At 47.1% G+C, this 17674-nt stretch overlaps 1 protein-coding gene across 1 annotated transcript in view; it reads right to left on the reverse strand.

Moving 5' to 3' along the window:
* Positions 1-16488, reverse strand: part of MTHFR (methylenetetrahydrofolate reductase) — a 25621-nt gene extending 9133 nt beyond the window's left edge. The window contains exons 1-7 of the mRNA XM_083752023.1: positions 16153-16488; positions 13247-13513; positions 11296-11534; positions 8247-8357; positions 7067-7260; positions 4821-5071; positions 1245-1380 (exon numbers count right to left, since the gene is read on the reverse strand). Coding sequence (XP_083608149.1) covers positions 1245-1380; positions 4821-5071; positions 7067-7260; positions 8247-8357; positions 11296-11534; positions 13247-13503 — 1188 coding nt within the window. The 5' untranslated portion in view covers positions 13504-13513; positions 16153-16488. The remainder of the gene's footprint in view (positions 1-1244; positions 1381-4820; positions 5072-7066; positions 7261-8246; positions 8358-11295; positions 11535-13246; positions 13514-16152) is intronic.
* Positions 16489-17674: the final 1186 nt, after the last annotated feature.

Raw genomic sequence — 17674 nt, forward strand, 5'->3', positions numbered from 1 at the left:
TATCCCAGAAGCCAGAACAGTGAGAGGGATTTCTGCTTTCACTGCGCAGCGATCCCTCTTGCTGTTCTGGCTTCTGAGATTCAGAATATTTTTTTTCTTGTTTTCCTCCTCCAAAAACTAGGTGCATCTTATAGTCTGGTGCGCCTTATAGAGCGAAAAATACGGTAATCCCTGTTATAAGAAGTCCATCTTTTAGTGTGGCAATACCCAAACTGTGGAACTCCCTACCTATTGACATCAGGCAGCTGCCTTCACTGTACTCTGTGCTAGAAACATTCGTGAAGCCCAGATGTTTAGAAAACTGATGCATATTTCCATCTGATTTTAGCCAGTTGTGAACTTGAGCTCTTGAAAGTCTTACATTATTGCTGTTACATTTTTCTTACTGATAAATTTTATCGTTTTGTCTTTTTCGTAAGCTGCTTTGAGGCTCGTTTGCTTTTTTTAATAGTTAAGTGGTGTATCCATTTCATGAAATAATGAATCGAACAAGGGAATGAAACAAGGAAATCTGCCCAGAAAATATAGGGCCGTTCCTGGACTTGGGAGGAAACAACCCTATGGGTTTCAGTCAACTAAGTTTTATACAGGGTAGCCCCGCTGAAATTAACAGGCCCAAGAGATAAGTCATTCCATTAACCTATCAGTTAATCTATTAGAGGGAAATTCCCAGGTGTCAAAAAAGGCTATTTATGTAGGCTACTACTGCAGCCCATGTCTTGTTAGCCCAAAAATGGAAAACAAACGAGGTCCCAACCAAAGAAGAATGGCAACTTAAACTGATGAAATGTGCACAACTTGCAGATTTAACATATAGAATAAGAGAACAAGAAGAACATACGTTTAGAGAAGACTGGAAAAGGTTTACTGAGTATATGGGTGAAAATTGTGTTCATTTAAAAGCGCTGACAGCATTAAGATAAATTCAGCAGTGTAAATAAGTTTTGATGGATGTAACAATGGATTACTGAATGGTTTAGTTTATGTAAAATATGCAGGGTGTATGGTATGCAAAATGAACCACGGAAAGAGAAGAAGGGATGTCATGGATTTACGGTTGTTTATAAGAATATTTTGAAATGTAAAATTTAATAAAAATTATATATAACAACCTCAACAGGTCTATAACCATTGCATCTTTCTGGCATCTTCTGTTTTAATTCAGATACGCCTCCCATCACTTCCCAGTTCAACCAGATCTTTCCAGAGGGATACATCCACCTGCCACCCCCCTGCCACACTCACCAGCGGCCATTAGGAAACTCATCCCATTCCTGAGTTCGGTAGATGTAACTCTTTGGCCTGGAGGCCCAGAAAATGGGTCGGACATCTTCAACTCGCCGTTTGGGGTGAGCACTGACTGCCCAGGGCAGGGAACGCCTTGCAGGGGAGGGAGAAGGAGGGAGAGAAAATTAAAACATAAATTTGCACCTATACTTGCGTGCTGCATCTTTTTCAACACTTCCCGGTAGCTTACATGTGTTTTGTTCCCCCTGAATTAAAAACTGAAGGGATGGCTTATTTTTATACCCAGCAAGTGAGTCAGTGTGGTTGTAGTGGTTGGACTGGGACGTGGTGGGCCAAGTTTCAAATCCCCACTTGAACCCTGAAGTTCATACGGGGACCTTGGGCTGGTCACTGTCTCTCAGCCTAGCCTACCTCGCAAGATTGTTGTAGGGATTAAATGTGGGGGGGGGGACTGTGTGCAAAAAGTGGGATATATACACAAGTGAATAAATTAGGTTTACTTTTACAGCATGTAAGTAAGGAAGAATTAATTGCACCCTGATGTATGACTGTTGTTTTTTTTAAATCATTTTTATTGATTTTCCAATAAAAGCAGCCAATCAACATATCCGCATCATAATCTGATTAAAAACAATAAACTAAAATTTAAAAAGTCCAAATTGTAGTCCAAATTGTAATTATTAATTTTTTCAGGCTCCCCGTAGTCTGGACCTCTGAAGCATATCTCCAAATCTTCGTTCCCGCCGCTTCTCGTTGTTTTCATGTTTTCCGCCTTCTGATCTTAACACTTTAAAGTTCTCCGTCTCTGGTGATGTATGACTGCTTTGAGCATGCCTCATAACTGGGAGAAGCTAAGATCAGGGGAGAACAGTGGCAGGCACAGAGACAGAATAATTAATCTCCCACCCGAGGAGATTGCCTGTTCTGTCTTTGTGTTGGGAGAGACTGAACGCTCCAGAGAATTACACATTCCTAGCACAGGCTGACTGGTCAAAGCAATCTCTCGCTGAGACAACTTGTATGCCTGGCCCCACTTGCAGGAGAGCTGTCCGTGGTTCTTAACCCAAACCTTAGACTGCTCTCCAAGGTGCTCTTGCCTGTTCAATCAGGAATTTCTAGCCTACCCTTGCATGGGCCACCAAGCAACTGGTGGTAGAGAATCGCCCTCTGCTCCTCTTCTGCCAGTCTGCTGCCTAGAAGGTCAATTTTTTGAAAATATATTTCTAGCCTTCACATCTATGAAGGCTGCAGAGGATGGAGTTTCCCTTACCCGGCAGCCAGCATGGAAACAATTCCCACAAGCTAGCAAAGAGTGTGGCAAGATGGATTCCTTTGGGTGCAAAGAGGGAAAAGAAGATAAACAGATTCTAGCAAGGATGGGCAATGTTTAAAGAATTCTGGAAAGTCAGACAGAGGAGGGTTAGATATACAGTCATTTGTTGTTGTTGTTTAGTCGTTTAGTCGTATCCGACCCTTTGTGACCTCATGGACCAGAGCACGCCAGGCACTCTTGTCTTCCACTGCCTCCCACAGTTTGGTCAACTTCTCCTGGTGCCCTCCATCTTTCCCAACATCAGGGTCTTTTCCAGGGAGTCTTCTCTTCTCATGAGGTGGCCAAAGTCTTGGAGCCTCAGCTTCACGATCTGTCCTTCCAGTGAGCACTCAGGGCTGAGTTCCTTCAGAATGGAGAGGTTTGACCTTCTTGCAGTCCATGGGACTCTCAAGAGTCTCCTCCAGCACCATAATTCAAAAGCATCAATTCTTCGGCAATCAGCCTTCTTGATGGTCCAGCTCTCACTTCCATACATCACTACTGGGAAAACCACAGCTTTCACTATGCGGACCTTTGTTGGCAAGGTGATGTCTCTGCTTTTTAAGATGCTGTCTAGGTTTGTCATTGCTTTTCTCCCAAGAAGCAGGCGTCTTTTAATTTCATGACTGCTGTCACCAGTCATACCTTGGGATAAATATGCTTCAGGATAAGTATTTTTGGGTTGCACTCCGTGGCGACCCGGAAGTAACGGAGCAGACGGTCAAAATGACGTCACACGCATGTGCGGAAGCGGTGAAACGCGACCCACAGATGCGTCTTACCTTCTGTTCAGGATGCGAACGGGGCTCCGGAACGGATCTCGTTCGCATCCCGAGGTACCACTCTAATCTTTTTGAAATTCTGTTGAAAGCATATGAATATTGTCCTTAAAGATCATAAACATATAAATAAAAAGGGTCCACCCACTAAATAGCTCAGTTGGTTAGATTGCGATGCTGATAATGCCAAGGTTGTAAGTTCGTTTCCCATATGGAACAGCTGCATACTCCTGCATTGCAGGGGTTTGGATGAGGCCCAATCGCCTTCTCAATCCGGCCCGCGGATGGTCCGGGAATCAGGATGTTTTTACATGAGTAGAACGTGTGCTTTTATTTAAAATGCACCTCAGGGTTATTTGTGGGGCAAACGAATTCTTTCATTCCCCCCCCCCCCAAAAAAATATAGTTCGGCCCGCCACATGGTCTGAGGGACAGTGGACCAGTCCACGGCTGAAAAAGGTTGCTGACCCCTGGACTAGATGATGCTCAGGGTCCCTTCGAACTGTACAATTCTCTGATTCCACACAATACCTTTCCTTATTACTTTGCTGGCTTCTTTCCTCGCCCCCCTTTCCTCCCTCCCTCCCTCCCTCCCTCCCTCCCTCCCTCCCTCTCCTTTACTTTTTTATTTCCTGTTTGCACATCTCTATTTCGGATTTTGACAGCAATTGTTTGTTAAACCTCCATCATAACTCGATGCATCTTTGCAAAACTGTGCAATTATTGACCGGAATCTTGATTGTTTCCATTCCTGCACTTGCATTGTTTACAGCAACACATAAATAAGTTGGTTTTCCTTTTTTAAAAAAAGATGTTGCAAGCTACCGTATTTTTCGCTCTATAAGACGCACCCTTTCCCTCCTAAAAAGTAAGGGGAAGTGTGTGTGCGTCTTATGGAGCGAATGCAGGCTGCGCAGCTATCCCAGAAGCCACAACAGCGAGAGAGATCGCTGCGCAGTGCTCCCTCTCGCTGTTCTAGCTTCTGGCTTAGTCACGCTCTGTCCCTTCCCCCACCTCCTGGAAAAGCCCCCAAGAGCCACGCTCCCTTTAAAGAGCCATGTGGAGCTCTTGGGGGCTTTTCCCAGAGGGAGAAGGGCGGCATGTCTCCCTCCTCGGGGAAAAGCCTGCAAGCGCTGCACGCACGCTCTGTGGGGTTTTGTTGCTGAACCATCTGAGTCAGTTTCAGATTCAGAACTTTAATCAGTGGGTGTGGGGTTTTAATGTTGTTTATCCTCAGTCTCTTCACACGCTCCACGCGGCTTGTGAAAGGGAGTGCTGAGCAGAGCCTGGGATGCATTCAGACTCTGCTCAGTGCTCCCTTTAAATAATTTTTTTTCCTCTTGCATTCTCCCTCTAAAAACTAGATGCGTCTTATGGTCAGGTGCGTCTTATGGAGCGAAAAATACGGTAGTTAGCTTTTGTAACCTGCTTTACGAAGATTGGCTCTTTTAGGGATAGGAGAAAAAAATGGACCTACTCACCTAGGGTCCTCTTTCCAGAGACCCAGGTGCTTGAGGACCTCCACGGTGGCCACTTCCCGGTTCAGGGTGTAGAAGTGCAGGCCGTGGACCAGGCCGCTGTCCAGCAGCTCCCGGCACATGGTGACGGCCAGCTCAATGCCGTAGTTCCGGATTGCCGCGTCGTTGTCCTTGATGGGCTCTATGACGTCCTTGATCTCCTGCGGCACCTCCAGTTTCGAAAGCTTCACAAGCTGGCGCAAGGAATGATAGCCCTACAGCAGAGAAAGCGTGGGGGAGAGAGAAATTATGGGTTGGATCAAATGCTAGCCCTGTTCAGAGCTGGGGCTGGACGATGCCTGGTATTTATTTATTTATTCATTCATTCATTCATCCATTCATTCTTTTCAAATTTATACATTTCACAAATTTTATACATTTCACTGATTTTACAATCATTTTGATATTTCAGAACTTGACTTCCTCCCCCCCCTCTTTCTGTGGCTCCTTAAATTTATTTTTAACATCTTCTGCGTATCCAAATCGACTAAATTTGCTCATTTGTTCACCTTCTTTAAATATATACTCCTATAAAACTGCAGGTTATTACAATAACCCTGCCTGTCTGTTTATAATTTATCTGTAAATATTCAATAAACCATTTCCATTCTTTTATTTAAAAAAATGTTATCTTGATTTCCTATTCTTCTGGTAAGTTTCACCATTTCTGCATATTCCATAAGGTTTTGTACCCATTCTTCCTTTGCTGGGACTTCTGCTTCTGTCATGTGGTTTTCAACATCACAATATATCCCCATCTGAACATCGCAATATACTGATATATCACAATGTCTGAAATAAGGATGGAACTATGTAGAGCTTCACGGTTATTCTTGCATTGCCATTTTTTGCATAGCACCCCCCCACACCCCATGATTTGCAATATATGCCTGGTCAAAAATGCTGAAACTGGTATCATGCTTTGAAACCGGTTTTGGACAACGTATTGGCTAGAGCTAACACGCATCATGATTCACGATATATTGCCAGGTCAAAAGCTATGAAATCAATATCACTATATGCTGGATATGTTGATACAGTGGTACCTCGGGTTAAGAACTTAATTCGTTCCAGAGGTCCATTCTTAACCAGAAACGGTTCTTAACCTGAGGCATGCTTTTGCTAATGGGGCCTCCTGCTGCCGCGCAATTTCCGTTCTTATCCTGGGGCAAAGTTCTTAACCTGGAGCAACCACTTCCTGGTTAGCGGAGTTTGTAACTCAAAGCGTCTGTAACCCGAGGTACCACTGTATATCGCCCAGCCCTACTCAGATCATCATGATCATCAATTTATTAATCACCCTCTATACAATTGTTTCAAGTCTCAAGGCAGTGGAAAAAAAGCAAAAAGTTAAAAGCACAAAAAACTGCAACACACAAACACACACACAGAATCGTGCCTTGATACTCGTATGTTTTGGCTCCCGAACCCCAAAAACACAGAAGTGTTCTGGTTTTCGAACGTTTTTTGGAAGACAAATGTCCGCCGAGGCTTCTGCCTGAAGCCTTGGTTTTCGAATGGTTTCGGGAGTCAAACGGACTCTTGGAACGGATTAAGTTTGAGAACCAAGGTTCCACTGTATATATACTGTATTTTTTGCTCTATAGGATGCACCTTGTTTTAGAGGGGGAGAACAAGAAAAAAAAATCTCTCCTCTCTGCGCAGTGCCCCTTCAGCGAAGCAGCAGGAGGAACAGAGCCCCTTCCATTCCTCCTCCCGCTTCGCTGAAGGGGCGCTGCGCAGCTCTCCCTCTCCCACATTGCCTTCGCCTTCAGTAAAGGCAACCCGAAGCCTCCGGAACGCAGCAGGAGTTCCCACTGTGCTTCGGAGGCTTCGGGTTCCTTTCGCTGAAGCCAGGAGAGTTCGCTGAAACCAGGAGAGGCAAAAGGAAAGGCTTCAGCGAAAGGAGCAGCCTTCCCGCTGCTCCCCAAGCTTGTGGAGCTGGCGGTGGGCAGAAGCCCGGGTTCCCCCCCCCCCAGCCCCAGGGACCACACATTTGCTCCATAAGACGCACAGACATTTCCCCTTAGATTTTAAGAGGAACAAAGTGCGTCCTATGGAGCGAAAAATACAGTATATATTTTAAAAACCAAATATAAGAGCCCTGCTGAATCAGGCCAATGGCCCATCTAGGCCAGAATACTGTCCTCCAGGGCCAACCTGATGCCCTAATGGGAGAATCCCATAAGCAGGACCCAAACACAACTCACCTGTATGGGGAATATCCCGGGCACGACAGGGCAGGTGATGCCAATAGCCTGGCAGTCCTTCAAGAACTTGAGGAAGGTCTCCGACCTAAAGAACAACTGCGTTATGACGAAGTCGGCTCCTGCGGACACTTTCTCCTTCAGGTGCCTCAAGTCTTCCTCGTAACTCTCTGCTTCCGGGTGTCCCTTGGGGTAACCTTCAGGGCCAACAAGAAAGACAGGGGAATTCAGGGGTAGAGGTTGGGGTTTTTTTGGTTTTTTTGTTTACCAAAGGTTACATATTATTCGGATGCTACCCAGCTGTGCAGGCAGTGAGAGATTTTACTTTCTTGGGCTCCATGATCACTGCAGATGGTGACAGCAGCCATGAAATTAAAAGACGCCTGCTTCTTGGGAGAAAAGCAACGACAAACCTAGACAGCATCTTAAAAAGCAGAGATATCGCCTTGCCAACAAACATCCGTATAGTTAAAGCTATGGTTTTCCCAGTAGTGATGTATGGAAGTGAGAGCTGGACCATAAAGAAGGCTGATGGCCGAAGAATGGATGTTTTTGAATTATGGTGTTGGAGGAGACTCTTGAGAGTCCCATGGACAGCAAGAAGATCAAACCTCTCCATTCTGAAGGAAATCAGCCCTGAGTGCTCACTGGAAGGACAGATCGTGAAGCTGAGGCTCCAAAACTTTGGCCACCTCATGAGAAGAGAAGACTCCCTGGAACAGACCCTGATGTTGGGAAACATGGAGGGCACAAGGAGAAGGGGACGACAGAGGATGAGATGGTTGGACAGTGTTCTCGAAGCTACCAACATGAGTTTGACCAAACTGCGGGAGGCCGTGGAAGACAGGAGTGCCTGGCGTGCTCTGGCCCAGGGGGTCACGAAGAGTCGGACACAACTAAATAACAACAACACCCAGCTGTGCAAAGGTGTGGCTCATGCATGAAAGGCAAATACTGTTGCTCTTGTGTTCAAATCCTGCTTGGCCGTTTCCCCACAGCGATCTGAGAACAGGGCTAGCTGGGCCTTTAGACTGATCCGGCAGGCTTTTATTATGTACCAAGACCAGAGTTAAAGTTGGTTCACAGAGCGGATCTCTATCCAGCTCGGAGTCTCACATTCCTTTAGTAATCCTTGCAGAACTGGCATGTGCACACAGACACCGCCAGTCTCTCTCTCTCTTACCTGCCACACAGATGTCAAAGTAATCCTCAAATTCAGAGCGGATGTGCTTCACCAAGTCAACAGCGTAGTTGAAACCCTCAACCTCCTCTTGCCACTCTTCCCCAATGGGGTCTGTGGGGAGAGACAGGAAGTGCCCGGTCAACACTTTTGTAAATACACACACTCCCCACAGTACCAGCTTTTACTTCATTTTACCTCTCTCTCTCTCTCTCTCTCTCTCTCTCTCTCTCTCTCTCTCTTTCTCCTGGACAAGACTCACAGCCAGATTCAACCCTTTAGAAGCCCTAAGCACTTTTAAGGTTTGGTGGGGGTGTTACACACACACACACACACACACACACACACACACAGTGGTACCTCGGGTTACATATGCTTCAGGTTACAGACGCTTCAGGTTACAGACTCCACTAACCCAGAAATATTACCTCGGGCTAAGAACTTTGCTTCAGGATGAGAACAGAAATCGTGCTCCGGCGGCGCAGCAGCAGCAGGAGGCCCCATTAGCTAAAGTGGTGCTTCAGGTTAAGAACAGTTTCAGGTTAAGAACGAACGAATTAAGTTCTTAACCTGAGGTACCACTGTATGTTAGGTCTGCATACACACACACACACACACACACACACACCTCGTATTGGCTTGAATATAAGCTGAACCTTTAAAATTAAAGGGGGGGGGGAGACAATACCCAAATATAAGCCGTTCCCTTAAAATTCCAGAGGCACTCACACTTGTTCAGTTTTACCATATGTCTGCTTCAGCAGTGATATCATAAAAGCCAATTTTGGCAAGGTCGCAAATTTAAACCACACTTTAACGTTCCACGGTCGGAATTTGAAAAAAAAAAAAAATAGGGAGAGAGAGGCTTATATTCAGGCCAATTCGGTATATCTAATTCAAAATTGGATTGTAGGGAAAGACCTGCACAAAACGTTGAAAAACATCTTCATGTATGTGACAACAGCCGCGAGAGTTCTGGTAGCACAAGGATGGAAGACTGAAGAAACCCCAACTAAAGAATCATGGCAAGAAAAATTGATGGACTATGCAGAACTGGCAAAACTGACATATAAGCTACGGGACAAGGATAACTGTTACTTTAAGGATGAATGGAAACCCTTTACAAAGTATCTGAAGATGCAACAAAGCGAACTGGACTCCTTGGCAGGTTTTGAATAAACATTCACAAACTTTTTATTGATAATAATCAGCTAAATAGTTTGAGGATCTATACAACTTTGTAACATGCAGAAAACAGCAGTCTCGGAGAAACCAAAGACTGGAACTGAGGGAAGTCGGGGAGTGGGTGGGTTTGGGAGGGGGGAGGAAAAATGGTGGGGGGAACAAGGATGATATGTTTTTGGATAATATGTCTTGTTATAATTTCGAATAATTTTTTTTAAAAAAAAAACCAATTCAAAATACAAACCATAAACCATAAAACAAAATTTTGTTTTTCGAAATGAAAGGAAACCTACTGTAAGATGGAAAAGTATGTTCTTTTTTGTATACTTCCACTTTATGAAAGTAGATGAAAAGAATTTTCTCCTGCTTTTGCAAAGTCTTTGATCAGATCCTCAAAATTAATCTTACATAACACACCCGCTTCTGTACTTAGTAGAGATAAGACGTCCAGCCTGCCTCGTTACATAGTTGCTCAGCTGGGATTTTTAATATACTTCAACTGGGAAAATGAACGCTCAGCTCATTTTGTGTGTATGTGGAGAGTCTTTTTTTGTGGAACCTGGTTCAGCTGCACCATGTGGTCCCTGGTGAATCTGACAACGGAAATTTTCTGTGATGACTGCTGTCCCTTGATGCTCTAAGCACGTACAGTGGTACCTCGGGTTACGTACGCTTCAGGTTACAGACTCTGCTAACCCAGAAATAGTACCTCGGGTTAAGAACTTTGCTTCAGGATGGGAACAGAAATTGTGCTCTGGCGGCGCGGCAGCAGCAGGAGGCCCCATTAGCTAAAGTGGTGCTTCAGGTTAAGAACAGTTTCAGGTTAAGAACAGACCTCCAGAACGAATTAAGTACTTAACCCGAGGTACCACTGTACTTATTTTCCTTAATGGTTAAACAAGCCCTGGACAAGACATCCAGTGAACATGGGTGTGTATTAAAAATTAGGCCTCCGCCTTCCATGTAGATCAGGGGTCAGCAAAATTTTTCAGCCATGGGCGGTTCCACTGTCCCTCAGACCATGTGGGGGGCTGGACAATATTTTGAAAAAAAAAGAACTAATTCCTATGCCCCACAAATAACCCAGATAAGCATTTTAAATAAAAGCACACATTCTACTCATGTAAAAACACCAGGCAGGCCCCACAAATAACCCAGAGGTGCATTTTAAATAAAAGGACACATCCTACTCATATAAAAACACGGACCATCGATGGGCCGGATTGAGAAGGCTATTGGGCCAGATCCGGCCCCCGGGCCTTAGTTTGCCTACCCCTGATATGGATCAACAAAGCAGGAACTTCTGCCTACTGCTTTTCTGGTCCCTCCGACAGAAAGCAGAAGCTCAGTGGATAGAAAACTTCCATCCCAGATGGAAATCCATGTCTGCTCCTGAAGGGCCTGACTTTAGTCCTGTTATCACTACCTCTTCCTTCAGCCAAAACAAATAAAGCAAATTAGGCTCCCAGGGCAGTATACGCAGATCCAACAAGAAGGCTGCTTCCAGATTTACAATCTAAAGAGAGACGCAACACAAAGAGGAACTGGGAGGAGGGGGACAAATTCGTTCTCCGTTAAAATAATTATTACAATCTGAACCAAAGATGAAAGATGGGGGAGGGCGGAAAGTCAAATCAAGCACTTGTTCTTTGTTACGTCTAAAACAGACTTGACACAAAAGGAAGATGGATGAGGAGGGAAGAGGAAAAATAGAAAACGCGGGCATTCCTCCTCACTTGCGGAACGACCAGCAGAAAAGAGGTTGAAGAGAGCCAACGGAGAGATCCTACAACCCCATCCCTCTCAGGCCCAAGGGAACAGCAGCTGCTCGATTATCTAGCTACCATCTTTCCTCGATTTAACTCACCTCCACGCAGCGCCATGATGTTCTTGAGACCTAGCCGCTTGGCCTTCTGCAAGTGCGCCGTGATCATCTCCTTGGTCTGGTTGCAGCAGGTCATGTGGAGGACGGTGTCCAGGCCACAGTAGTTGAGCGCTGTGCTTGCCATCATCATGGAGGAGGTTTCCTTGTCGGACCCTGGGTCACCAGCCGGGTGCCAGGTCACGTCGATGAAGAGCGGGCCACCTGCACCCATGCGGTCAAGCCTGCAGATTGCCACCCAACAGAGACAAATAAAAAGTTTGTGGTGGACGTGCAAGATAACTAAAGTATTCCGGGGAATGGTTTACAATGAGTCGGAAAAAATGTTTAAAGTAACATTTGGGCGATGTTACCATTTTGCTTAATGTATGTAGGGTTTGGTGTCAGCGTTGCTTGTGCTGTTCACTTGTTTTCCTTTGGTGGTGAGAGAGGTTGGGGTTGGCCTAGGGTGTGGTTGTTTGTTTGTGATTGGCTGTGGTGATCTTTGTTTTCATATGTGAGTGGGGTGGGTGGGTGTTTTGGATCTGGTTAGCCCTATTGATTTGTATGCTGTTGGTGGATTATTGTCATTGTCTTGTTGGGCTGTGCATGTGATAAAGGGGAGCCATAGCGGGGTAAAGGAGTCTTCTTCTGTTTGTCCCCGTGTCAGTTTCAGTTTATTGGTTAATTTTTCTAGTAGGGCTGTTTCCCATACCATCTGGTACCATTGGTCCATGCTTACTCCTGACAGGTCTCTCCAGTGTCTGGTTATGGTGTTTCTAGCGAGTTCCATAGTTTAACTCCGCGCTCCCACCATCCCACCATATACAGAATTCATTTCCCACCATATGCAGAATTCATCGCCCACCATATGCAGAATTCATCATGCGAAAGGCTGGGCTGGATGAATCCCTAGCTGGAATTAAGATTGACGGAAGAAATATCAACAACCTCAGATATGCAGATGACACAACCTTGATGGCAGAAAGTGAGGAGGAATTAAATAACCTTTTATTGAGGGTGAAAGAGGAGAGCGCAAAATATGGTCTGAAGCTCAACATCAAAAAAACGAAGATCATGGCCACTGGGCCCATCACCTCCTGGCAGTGGCGTAGCGTGGGGGGTGCAGGGGGGGCCAGCCGCACCGGGCGCAACATCTGGGGGTTAGGGTTAGGGGGCGCAAATCCACGGGTTAGGGGGCGCAAATTACTTGCCTTGCCCCGGGTGCTGACAACCCACGCTACGCCACTGCCTCCTGGCAAATAGAAGGGGAAGAAATGGAGGCAGTGAGAGATTTTACCTTCTTGGGCTCCATGATCACTGCAGATGGTGACAGCAGCCACAAAATTAAAAGATGCCTGCTTCTTGGGAGAAAAGCAATGACAAACCTGGACTGCATCTTAAAAAGTAGAGACATCACCTTGCCAATAAAGGTCCGTACAGTAAAAGCTATGGTTTTCCCAGTAGTGATGTATGGAAGTGAGAGCTGGACCATAAAGAAGGCTGATTGCCGAAGAATTGATGCTTTTGAATTATGGTGCTGGAAGAGACTCTTGAGAGTCCCATGGACTGCAAGAAGGTCAAACCTCTCCATTCTGAAGGAAATCAGCCCTGAGTGCTCCCTGGAAGGACAGATCCTGAAGCTGAGGCTCCAATACTTTGGCCACCTCATGAGAAGAGAAGACTCCCTGGAAAAGACCCTGATGTTGGAAAAGATGGAGGGCACAAGGAGAAGGGGATGACGGAGGACGAGATGGTTGGACAGTGTTCTCGAAGCGACCAGCATGAGTTTGACCAAACTGCGGTAGGCCGTGGAAGACAGGAGTGCCTGGCGTGCTCTGGTCCAGGGGGTCACAAAGAGTCGGACACGACTAAATGACTAAACAACCCACCATCCCTCTCCCACTTCTACACAACGCTCGGATTTCAACAGCCTGCCCTGGAACAGACGCCTCACCTGGAGATCAGGTTGACGGCCCCGTTGGACGTCCTTGGAGGGAAGAACTCCAGGGAGAACCACTTGTCCCCAGACTCCTGTCGCCTCCGCATCTTCTCCCACAGGCGGTCGTGCCGCTCGGTGTCGAGGACAGGGGTGGAGCATCGTGAGCTTTCCTTAGAGCTGTCGCTGCCGCTGCTGCCGTCGGACCTCACGACGGCCGCCCCGTTGCCAAGGACAGCCACCCCGTTGCCGGCGCCAAAGGACTCGTTCACCATGGCGAGAGACCTGGGGGAAACAGGAAGTGGGGAGAAAGGTTAAGCAAACAGAAGGCCACTTGTCCTAGCCTGAGGTGCCCCCACTGCAAGCTGCTTATCAACAACTTCGGCTTTCTGATTGGAAGGTTGGTGGTTCGAATCCCCACAACAGGGTGAGCTCCAGCTGCTCTGTCCCTGCTCCTGCCAACCTAGCAGTTCGAAAGCACACCAATGCAAGTAGATAAATAGGTACCACTGCGGCAGGAAGGTAAATGGCATTTCTGTTTGCTCTGGTTTCAGTCACGGTGTCCTGTTGCGCCAGAAGCAGTTTAGTCATGCTGGCCACATTATCTGGAAGGCTGTCTGTGGACAAAGCCACTTCCAACTTCGGGAGGAGGTGGTGTTGCGGGCTTCATGCCCCCCAACACATGCATGGAGGCTGGCTTCCAGCCCCCGCGCGATCAGGGGAATCCTCGGGCCGCGTCATCGGCTGGCTCAGGGTGTGTGGCTTGCCTCATTTAAGGCAAACGCAGCCCCCGGATCTCCCTCTTTGGTTCCGCTCAGCTGTTGAGGTTTTCCCACCCACCCGCCCTTTAAGGTTCCCCTTCTGACCTTGCTATGGACCTCGGTTGGTCGCCGTTAAGGGGCCTGGTAGGCTTTTTTTCCACTTGGCAAATTGGCACCGGCCATTTGGTTGTTCGCCTACCTCGTAGCAAATCGTCACAACTCCTTTGGTTTTGGAGGTTAGGCATTGGTAGGGGTATTGTTATGTAGATGTGTTGGGGGGGAGGAGCGCCATCACCTCCCCCAAATATTGAAGGGTAGTCCGGTAAAGTATTCCGGGGGGCGTGGCCCCGTCCGAAGCCTATGGAGGCTAGGGCCCAAGACATGCCCCCGAGCGAGTGCCTGGTTGATGTGCATCAGCAGAGCTCCCCCTGCTGGTGTTAACCCTTCCGGGTCTTCAAGCAAACAGGCTGAAGCCGGATAGGACCAGTGCCTAAGCCAATACCGCTCTTTACCTGTAACTAATAAAGTTGTGGCCAATTTTAGCCCGTTAACCTAAAATAATGGTGCCATGTGTCTTTATTTCTACTGGTGGGAGGCGGGAACTTGCCACGCAAATGCCGGCACCCTCGGCCTGAAAAGCAAGATGAATGCTGCAACCCCATAGTCACATTTGACTGGACTTAACTGTCCAGGGGTCCTTGACCTTTTCACCCGTTTTTATCAACAATTCCCACCGGTTCCAGGCAGCATGGCCAATGGTCAGGGACAACAGGAGCAGTCAGCTCAGCAGCCATTCCATCAGGCAAAGGAAGAGAGTTGAAACTAGAGGGTTGCTCTATTCATATGGCTAAAAAGACCAGCAATTTTATGCTCCTCTCCCTCAGATTTTTTATTCACTGCAACCATTGACATTCTGGCTGCGGCAAGTAACCAGTGCTTTTCTTCTAGGCTAGGAAAAAAGGTGTCGTACTGCGTACCCTTGAATACCCCCCCCCCCGAAAAAGCACTGACTGTAATTAATAATTAGAGCCTGGACCTGCTTTTCACCTCCTCTTCCCTCCCACTCCCCTTTCCTTTTGTGTCATGTCTCATAGGCCACACCCACACCCATATATTTAAAAGCATGTTGCTTCCTTCAAAGGATGCTGGGAACTGTAGTTCATCCCTCACAGTTCTCAGCACCCTTAAACAAAGTTCCCAGGATCCTTTGGGGGAGGGAAATGGGATTTAAATCATGTCTGGTTTGGATGTGACCTTAAATTGCGAGGGTGGGGATTGTGTTCTCAGCGAAATTTGTAAGCCTTTTTTGACGGACGAGTGGCATGAAAATGCCTAGTAATTGCTCAGCTGAGAGGAGAACCCACATCCAAGAGCTACACAAACACATGCCTAATTAACAGGTTTAATTGCAATTAACTATCTCACACACATCCAGGAAAGAAAGAAAAACAGGGCACATATTTACAGCAGATAAGATGCAAAGTTGATAAGGTGCAATTATTATTAAATGAGTAATTCCATATGCGATCCTTTCCTCAGGGGAAATTGTTCAGCTGTTCGCTAGACAAACATTATGAGCTGTGCAGATCCATTCACATGAACGGGCATGGCCAATTTCAGTGGGTCTACTCTGAGTCAAACATAGTTGCAGACAACCTTACTTCTAATAAAAACATACATTGCAGAGCCACTTTGCCTCGTTTTTCCCACGGGCATCAGCCAAGGAGTCCTCAAGAACAGGACCCCTCATAGCAAGGTGCCCTAGGCTGACTCAGCCCATCAGTCCCAGGACTGTCAACACTGGCTGGCAGCAGCTCTCCAGGGCTTCAGGCACGGAACATTCCCAGCCCTACCAGGAGATGCCACTGAGGATCTGAACCCGGGACACAAAGCAAGATTTCCTCCACCACCGAACTAAGACTCTTCCCTTTCCATGGCTGTCACAAATCACACACTAAACATTCAGGGGTTCTGCAAGGGAAGAAGGGTTAAGAAATTGCTTGCCTTTTCCAGGTGAGACTTTTTCAGGCTCCCACTCTGAGCAAAGGGAGTTGGAACAGGAGATCATTTACAATAAAGGATATTTCCAAAGGGGCTGGGCAAGCAGCGAGGCGGGGAGAAGGGACAACAGCCCAAACCTGCAAGACCCATCGCAACACTTGCCTGGTGGAGTGATCCTTCCATGCAATTGTCCACTGCAGCTTGGAGTGTTTCTCCAGCTGGACAGGCTTTTTGCTGCGCTCCAGGTTATTTCCTGCGGCTGTCCACGTGCACACACAGTGAGATTCTCAGGCTCGCTGACCTTGCTTGGATAAGTGCACAGCCACTCTCCAAAATGGACTCCCGCCAACCACAACAACAGCCTCTGAGCCTCCGCTCTACAGCTATGCAAACAGAGACGCCGCTTGGGCTCTCAGTAACTGCACATACAAAGCCAACTAAGGTGTGCATTCAAAGGCACTCTCCTGCTCCAACCAGAGCCCAGCCCAGACCTGCGGATGCCAGACCTGGCTTGCCAATCGCAGGCCTCCCTCCAATCAGAGGGGCAGGGTTCTCTGCCCGCTGCTCCAATGGGCAGTGGAGATCCAGCCCTCTAGAGACACCCTTCTGTTTGTCAAGCATAAACGCTCCCTTTCATTGTCTGGTCTGAATGCTCTGTTGTTTGTACAAGGGCCGTTGTGCACTGTGCTCTCTTTTGCAAAACGTTTTCAGTTCCAAGAGCAGAGCCATATATTCCCTGCTGACCCCCTCAAAAGGAATCAAAATTAGGAGCCATCCTCCTTTTTACAGTAAAGACAACGCCACCAAAAAGGTACTTTTGTTATGCGTAAGAACCGCGCAGTGTCTCCCTTCTTTTACTTAAGAGAAGAGGAAAGGAAAGTTCTCCTGCCAGCCTGACAAACCCGTCCGTGGAGAACCTATGGACTGTTTTAAGACCATGTAAAACGACATTTGCCTGGCACCTGCTTCGTATAATATAGGCAGGTGGTCAGAAAACTGTTTTATTTTCTCTGTTTTAATCAACACATTGTGGCTCTGGAACTGAAATTGCTAAGCTATGTATCACTTTATGCTGTATTCTTAGTTTTACTGAATTTGTATGTAGCCATTTTACGGTATTTTTAATAAAAAAGGAAGGGGAGGGAGGGAGGGAGGGAAGGAAGGAAACAATCACACAGCCACAAAACCAGCAAGGAACTTTCTGGCACCCAAAAGGCTAACTTGGGGTGGGGAACCTCAGGCTCCCAGAGAACAAATGTGGCCCCTGCACCTCTCCGCCTGGCCCTCAAATTATCTGCAGACCACACCTTGCTTCTCCACACACCTTTTTTCTCTTGACCGGGCTGGAATGTTTTCTTTGAACCCCAATACAGTTGTACCTCTAGTTATGAACTTAATTCGTTCCGGAGGATCGTTCTTAACCTGAAACTGTTCTTGAAGTTGAATCCTGACAAGACAGAAGTACTGTTTTGGGGGGACAGGGGGCAGGCGGGTGGGGGAGGACTTCCTGGTCCTGAATGGGGTAACTGTGCCCCTGAAGGATCAGGTGCGCACCCTGGGAGTCATTTTGGACTCACAGCTGTCCATGGAGGCGCAGGTCAGTTCTGTGTCTAGGCGGCTGTCTACCAGCTCCATCTGGTACGCAGGCTGAGACCCTACCTGCCCGCAGACTGTCTTGCCAGTT

The sequence above is a fragment of the Podarcis gaigeae genome (genome assembly GCF_964106915.1).
Source record: "Podarcis gaigeae genome assembly, chromosome: 8".
NCBI classification, from domain to species: domain Eukaryota; kingdom Metazoa; phylum Chordata; class Lepidosauria; order Squamata; family Lacertidae; genus Podarcis; species Podarcis gaigeae.